The sequence below is a fragment of the Setaria italica genome, chromosome VI, assembly GCF_000263155.2.
Source record: "Setaria italica strain Yugu1 chromosome VI, Setaria_italica_v2.0, whole genome shotgun sequence".
Taxonomy (NCBI): domain Eukaryota; kingdom Viridiplantae; phylum Streptophyta; class Magnoliopsida; order Poales; family Poaceae; genus Setaria; species Setaria italica.
The window spans coordinates 29,737,642-29,745,549 of record NC_028455.1 but is presented as its reverse complement, the minus strand read 5'-3'; the positions used below and the strand labels follow the sequence as shown (position 1 = coordinate 29,745,549).

General features: G+C 47.2%; 1 protein-coding gene across 1 annotated transcript; it reads left to right on the top strand.

The window, feature by feature from the left end:
- The first annotated feature begins 237 nt into the window (after window positions 1–237).
- On the top strand, window positions 238–5,843 carry LOC101779780. The gene is made up of 6 exons (XM_004973565.3): window positions 238–2,233; window positions 2,367–2,800; window positions 2,949–3,110; window positions 3,812–3,887; window positions 5,110–5,268; window positions 5,468–5,843. Exons 1-6 carry the CDS (start codon window positions 395–397, stop codon window positions 5,558–5,560), a joined length of 2,763 nt encoding a protein of 920 aa, XP_004973622.1. The 5' UTR covers window positions 238–394; the 3' UTR covers window positions 5,561–5,843.
- Window positions 5,844–7,908: the final 2,065 nt, after the last annotated feature.

The following is a 7,908-nucleotide window of genomic DNA, read 5'->3' as shown; positions in this document are numbered from 1 at the left end:
TCAGAGACGGGCCCCAGCAGGCACCCGGGGCAGGGGAGGAACACCGAGTCCACCAGGCAACCCAACCAACCAGGCTTCCTCCCCCCGCACGCGCACCGCGCCGCAGGCCTCGGGCCTCGCCCCGGAGACACGACGACCGCCCCGCGCCGCGCCCCGCTCTCCCCCCCGTTTGCGCGGGAAAGCCAATAAAAAATGAGGAGGAAAACGCCGCCCCGCCTGGCCCGCCAAGCCCCGCGCCGCCTCCTTCCCCTGCAAGCCTTCCCCTCCCCTTCCAACTTCCATATCCCTCCAAACCCACAGCTTGCCCACCCCCCCCACAACCAAACCCCAAACCCCTCGGCGCCGTCACGCACGCCTCCCACGCGTGCCGCGCCGCGCCGTCACGCCCTACGCGATGCCCCACCTCCGCTCGCGCGCCAAGGCGGCGGCGGCGGCCGCCTCCCCGTCTTCGCCGCCGGCCGGTGTCCCGCAGGGCACCCCCGCGCCGTCCCCGTCCACCTCCCTCCGCCTCGGCCTCGGCCCCGCCTCCCCCGACGACGACGGCTTCGGCCTCAAATCCCCGGCCGCGGCGCCGCCCCGACGCAGCCTGCGCCTCGCTGGCGGCGCCGCCGCCGCCGGCACTCCCAACACCCCCGCCGCGCGAGACGGCGGTTCCTCCGGCTCCGGCTCCGGCGGGAGCGTGAAGCGGACGGGGAGGGCCCGGGCTCGGGCCTCCGCGTCTTCCCCTTCCTCCGCCTCGCCGCGGGACGGGAACTCCGGGAGCGATGGCGGCGGGGCGGGGACGGATGGGGCATCTGCGGGCGGCGGTCCCGACGGCGCGGTGCCATTCATGAGCCTGCGGTCGGGGTCTCGGATCGCGAAGCGGCGGATGGAGGCGGCGGGCGCTCAGGCGGACGGGGAGGCGGGGCCTGGGTCGTCGGCAGGTGGAGGTCAGGTGCACGACGGAATGCTGCGCCGGGCCGCGGGCGCACCGACGAAGCGGCAGCGGAGCATATTGGTCGGGGGAGTGGAAACGGAGTATGTGGCTGACTCGGAGAGTGACTCCGACGAGGACAGCGTCATGCTGGGGCAGGATGGCGTGAAGATGCCAGTGGCACAGGTACGCTCTGGTCCAAGCGAGGTGGAACTGAATGCTGCTGCTGCTATGAACATGGATATGATTGAAGTGGGGGCTAGGGATGATCCTGCCAAGGCAGGCAATGGGGAACCCACGGATAATTTGGTATGGAAGGAAGTTGTTTGTGGGGTGATTGAGCAGTTATCATATCCTGTGGGAAGTGCTTCAAGTCCTGAAGCAGAAAGGTTTGCGGATATGTATTTCAAGGAAGAGTTGGGCCAATACAATCCTAGAAAGGAAGGCAATGTCAAAGAGAAGCTAGTGTTGGGGAACAACAATTCCCGTGCTGATGCTAATGTGGGCAGTCAAGTTGGTACCAGTTCCCGCAGATTTGGTACTGATAGTAAAGGAAAGGGGAAGATGGCTGCAGAAGATAGTTTATCATCTCTGAACTCAAGTGAGGATGAGTTTGATTCGGAACCAGTGAATTCTAAAGAGAGGGTAGTAGAAGATAGTTCATCATCTCTGAGCTCTAGTGAGGATGAGCCGGATTCGAAACCAGTGGATTCTAAGGAGATTCAGAACAACTCAGGATCGGTTGCTGCTTCTGCTTCTGCTTCTATGGAGCCACTTCGCAGGCAAGCAGCAAGAGAGCGAGCTATCAGGCTGGCCCCTAAGTTTGCATTCTTCAAAGCAGATAAAGATGAACATAGTGAAGATGATGAGGAAGAAGAGTTAGAGCCTGGTGCTGCCCCTCAGGACTGGCCTGGTCCATTTGCAACTGCTGCCAGGATATATGAAGAGAGGGAAGCTAAGTTGAGAGCTCGAGAATTGAATTCTTCAAAGGTCGACAAGTCTGCTAATAAGGCCATCGTTTGGTCGCCTTCAAAGGATAAGAGAAATCCATTTCCAGCTCGGGCTGCCCCATCACTTACAAGCTTATGCTTAAATACTCTTGCAGAACATTCTGAAGGTATTGAATCACTTGGAGGTATCCCAGAGGAGCTAAAGCACAAGCTGTTAAAGATTCTGTGTCATTCCAGGAGGATGAATACCCATCTTCTCAATGAACTCATGTGTGATAGTCCTACAGAACTGCATCTCAGTGAGTGTTCATGGCTGAGTGATGATGACTTTGAGAAAACTTTTGGAAAATGCAACACAGATAGCTTGCAGGTACTACTGTTTTTACACTTTATGCACTTTCTGCGTTATGGATACTTTGTTTATACCTTTTGATAAGACCTTATTTCTTTTGGTTAAGTCAAGTCAACTTTTGAGGACTCCCTCAGTGTTTGTCTTAATGCAGGATCTACAGCTCGATATATCTGGAAGATGCATGCCTGACTACATATTGCCAACTACCTTGGCTAAGGCTCCTAACTGCATGCCGCTGTTGAGAAAAATATCTCTTAAGGGAAATTATCGTCTTTCTGATAATGGCTTAGACACAATTATCTCTGCCGCACCTTCTCTGAGCTCACTAAATTTGTGCCAGTGTTCTCTTCTCACTTCATCTGGAATAGTTATTCTTGCTGACAAGTTACATTCAGTACTTAGAGAACTATATATAGATGACTGCACAAACGTGGAGGCTATGACGATTCTTCCTGCTCTACAGAAGATTAATCATCTAGAGGTTTTGTCAATGTCTGGAATACAATCTGTGTGTGACAAGTTCGTGAATGAGCTCATTCCTGTACATGGTTCGAATATGAAGGAACTAGCATTTGCTGGTTGCTTGTAAGTCTTTACAGTTTCCTATTTTAGTCGGTAGTTTCTTTTTGAAGGAGCAGTCCCATAGTTATCCTAATATATTACTATTATGCAAGTATAGGGAAACAATATGAATCTGCATTTGACTTGCCATTCTTGTGTTGTCTAAATGTAGGAAACTTACCTCATCTTCCATCAAGACTATCGGGGAGAATTGTCCACAATTAATTTCTTTAGATCTCCGCAACTTGAATAGGTTGCGTGACTCAGCAATGAGGCATCTTCGCAATGGTTGCAGGCTAATAAGGAAACTGAAGCTTCAAAGAAACACATTCAGGTATCTTCCCTCCCCCCTTTTCTTTGCTGTTCCAAGTTTGAAATGTCTAATTTCTAAGCAGAATAAAGTGCTGTGCAAACATTCCTATTGATCCACCACTTTTTTACTATACATCACCGCATCTTAAAGGTATTCAGACTCAGATGGGTGGATGATGATTATTATGTATGCATTAATTAGCTTCTATCTAGCATTCTAACCATCTTGTTCATTATGATAACTCGTATCCTTCTTTTTAATATGATTTGTGCATTGTAGAAGTGCTGATATGTTTTTCTGCCAGATTGTGCTGAGAATTTGAGAGTATCATGACAAGTTTGAGAGTAACATGACATATTAATGTCTCATGGCTTGTTTTTCTCACTTGTAGCACTAGTGCCATCTGTATCATTAAATTACTACTATTTATATTTATGAAAAACTTAGACCTGATGGAGTATTAAGAGAAAGGGAAAGGAATACACCACTGTAACTGGTAGGAACTCTTACTGGTATCCATTTCTCCTGAAGGGGTTCTCAAAGTTGGAACCAGCAAGGAGTTTAACACTTTGAGTATTATGGAACTTATATCTTCCATTTTAAGATGATTACCTGTTATTTCATTTAATTGTACTCTTCTTTTGTATTGATCATAAAATGCTCTGTTGTGTAATGAGATCGCAGCAAATCCTTCCTGATGTTATATTTGATCCTTATTACAGTGATGAAGCAATGTCTCGATATTTGGAAGAATCTGGAGGATGCCTAACTGAGTTGATGCTTAACAGTGTTGAGAAGGTACTTTCTCCATTCTGTCTTCTTGAATGTGATAACCCCTGACTGATACAAATCTTATTCTTGGGATATCACACTTCTAATTTTGTTTGAGATGCAGATCCTTTATTCTTTTTCCTTTTTTTTTTGAGGAATAGACCATATGAAATGGTTCAATGCCGCATACAGCGGAAGAAAAAGGCTATTTATGCATTGATTTCGAGTTTCTTTTTTAATTGAAACTTTGTACTAATAACATTGATCTGACATAATGTGAACATGAGATATGCATTACTCCTATAAATCAACCTGTTTCTGATAGAAAAGGTAAGCATTTGGCAAAATGCCAGTGAGCAGCCTTTGGGAAGGCTTAACATTCAACAAATGTCTGTTGGTTGATCAGGAGCATTATAATGTGCATGGGCGAGAGAGTCGGTAACAAGGATCACACTGTACTTTAATGGGGAGATGCACTTCATTTATGCACCCAGATAGTCCATTCATTCAAGCTGGAACGAAAGAGTACATATTTGAACATTTCTGGTTATTTGGTGTAGGCATATAACTTTATTTTAGAGAGAAATGATTGTTTGGGCACAATGGAGAGTATGAACAGACTTCAAATCTCCATTTGGGCATGGCCATGTTTGAGATTTGTTCTGGCTGCATCGAACATGCATCAGTGTCTATATGGCGATAGATATAGGGCGTGCTTGGTTCCCCGCCGCAGCTCACCCGGCCATAGTGCCCCACACCACAGCTCCCCCGCCACAGCACAGTCAACAGCAAAAGCAGCCTGTGGCTGTGGCGCTGGTTTTCCCCGCCACAGGCTGTGGCACGCCGCATTGTGGCATGGCAGCCCGTGGCTGGGAACAAAGCACGCCCATACTAGTTTGGCAGTAAGAACTGAGAACCAACCTGTTGTAGTTTCAGCTAACTGAAATTGCTGTTACCATGACTGGAAGTTCTATCTTTAAAGCATGGACCTGTTGTTTCAATCCCTTAGTTCAAATATCTTTCCTGTATAAAAGGCCCTCTGATCTAGAAGGTGAACTTTCTGAAGATGCTGTCAAATCTTTGTTGGTTGGAGTGTATGTATATTATACTGTTATTTTTGCAAGTTCTTGTCTCAACTGGGAAATTGAATTTGTCAAGACATGCTGTTTTCTTTTTTTGCCTTTCAGCTGTTTCAAGTATGAACAGTTTGCCGCAAATAATTAGTTCTGATCTGCTGCATTTCATCTAGGTTGGAGACCTTACTGCTCTTGCAATTTCCCGCAAGTGCTCTGTTCGGTTGGAGGCTCTGGATCTTTCCTTCTGCCGTCAACTGACCAATGAAGCTTTGGGGTTGATTGCCGACAGCTGCCCATCGTTGAGGATTCTCAAGCTATTTGGTTGTACCCAGGTATGATGATCTTCGTAGTAAATAAGTAATACTATATCAACATAATGCAGTTTCTGTTAACATGTTGTAAGCAATTCCAATCATGTGTAAGGAATGCTGTTAATTGATTGGTAGTGTCATAACTAAGTCATGACATGACAGCATCAGTAGTTGTTTCAGGCTAAGAAAACCATACTTACTGTGAACCATTTCATTGCAGATCACAGATTTCTTCCTCAAGGGCCACTCAAATACATCAGTGAAAATCATCGGGATAGAAGGGAGCATACTGGAGCAAATTGATAGCCGTTAGTTCGTGCGGAAAAGGGCGCACTCCCCTGACCATTCTGTTACCTAGCCTAGGAATCGAGACATCGAGGGCCTGAATGTGGCTGCAGCTTCCAGTGGGGAATATTTTGCCAACCTACCCTGCTGGAACCAGTTAGATGTCCTATAGGAAACTATCTGGAAATGCTTTGATTTTTCTACAGTTAGCCTCAAACAGTGGAAAATCCGCTGCTGCATTATGCAAACAATTGAAAGAAAATTTTCGTGTTAGATGGTTATGAATGGATATTCAGATCATTTTCGTTTTATAAGTGATGGTTATGAATGGATAATGCTGACAAACACGGCAGGAGCGCCTGCAGGTTCGTTCGTCGATATCGTGGCCGCAAAATGAGCAGGGTTGTGCCATGCGTATGCGGCTGCCGGCTGGAGTGCCTTTAGGTTGGTCAACGTCGCGGCGGCAGAGCAAACAGGGTTGTTCGGCATCACTGCAGTGTCTTCAGGTTCGTAGTTGCCGTCGCGTCGGGCACGTCGTTGCTGTTGAGGCTGACGGCCGTTGGCCAACGGTAAAGAGGAACCGAAGAGAAAGCTGCCTGTGAAAATCCGATCAGTCAAGAATAACTACCGCACCACCACGTCTCCGGCAGGAAGATGAAAATCTTGTGGGCTGCCTTGTTGCTGGGCCGCGTTCTACTGTAGGTGACATTTTCTTTTGTCGCGCAAGTGATGTGCAATTGCACCCTGGTGGACTGACTGCTCCGAGCCACTGGTCGGGTGAGTGTTTCCAATAGATAGATAGAAATCTGGCTAGACGGGGATGTGATAATGTGCCAACTGGTAACTGATTTGTATGCTGGTGCAGCCCGAGCGAGGCATAGGAGGAGCGTCAAATGTGTGACGTTCACCAACGCCTACAAGATCGCTGATCCTAATTTCCAAAGGCTACATCGACGGCCTGAACGCGTCCGAGATGCCTGCCATAGCCGTGCACCGTGTGCCGCTACATCCGCCTATCGCTACTGTAAACAACACGACATGACACATCAATATTTGAGTCCGACCATAATCCCAACTATATCAGGCTTAAAGCCGTACGCAGGCGCCGACGGCCAGTGGCGCTATCAAGCGGGCCTCGCCGCTACTAGCTACGCGCCCGCTCTGCAGGAATCCACCGGTTAGATTTGCCTTGAGATCTATATGCATAGACAACAAATTAGATGCCGACATGACATATATTGGCTGGCCCTATGGCTTTTCTTTCCTTGAAAAATCAAGGACACATATAATATATTATGTATCTATGCGTCTATATATATATCATTGATCTATAACTAAAATGGTAAAACTCTACCCTGTGTTAAGCATATAGCTAGCGATTCTGGTGAACTTCACTTCACACTAAAAAATATAATCCTGATTGGAAGGAGAGAAACTTGACACGCTATAGTGGCAGCCACTTCGCGATATTGTGCCTTTCCAGTTTTGGATAACATGATGAGACATGAAACATGCTTAATAAGACTATATACTCTATGCATGCCATCCTTGACCGCCGATGGGTGGAGTGTGCTATGAAGATTATTAAGTTGCATGCACAACCCAAAAGCTTAAGCTGATGAGGAGGGGTGGACAATTCATTTATACTCCAACACTCCCCCTCACGTGCAGGCTCCCTCAGGCCGCATACGTTAAGATTGGAGTGGGCTGCAATTATTTTATTTAATCGCACCCACCAGGATTCGAACTCGAGACCTTTAGTACTGATACCATATTGAGTTGCATGCACCAACCAGTTCAACCCAAAAGCTTAACCTGATGGGGAGAGGTGGGCAATTCACTTATACTCCAACACTCCCCCTCACATGCAGGCTCCCTCAAGCCGCATACATGGAGATTGGAGTGGGCTACAATTATTTTATTTTAATCGCGCTCGCTAGGTTTTGAACTCGAGACCTCTGGCTCTGATACCATATTGAGTTGCATGCGCCAACCAGTTCAACCCAAAAGCTTAAACTGATGAGGAGAGGTGGACAATTCACTTATACTCCAACAGAGGTAGAAGTAAGTAACTAATCTGGCAGCAATGATGTGCTAACAACTGGTAATAACAGACTCACAACCAAGACTCAGAAAAGTCACGGACTCACAACCAAGACTTAGAAAAGTCAAATATGCATTGTGTCTCGTGATGGACATCCATGGCTCCAAGATAGAATAAAAAACTCGGATGCCATTTTTTATAATAACCCAATATATATATTAAAGAAGCAGCAACATTATAAACATGCCCTCAAAAGAGGTGCCAATTACAAACAAGTCCCAAATAGACAGGGACACGAAAAGCTCGTGGCCAAGTAGCATGTTGTCATCGTC

Excerpts from the sequence above, each read along its gene's own strand:
- LOC101779780 (XM_004973565.3), top strand. The coding sequence starts at position 395 with ATGCCCCACCTCCGCTCGCGCGCCAAGGCGGCGGCGGCGGCCGCCTCC. Across the intron at positions 3,888-5,109 it reads TGCTTAACAGTGTTGAGAAG|GTTGGAGACCTTACTGCTCT; the intron begins GTACTTTCTCCA and ends CATTTCATCTAG. Across the intron at positions 5,269-5,467 it reads AGCTATTTGGTTGTACCCAG|ATCACAGATTTCTTCCTCAA; the intron begins GTATGATGATCT and ends ATTTCATTGCAG.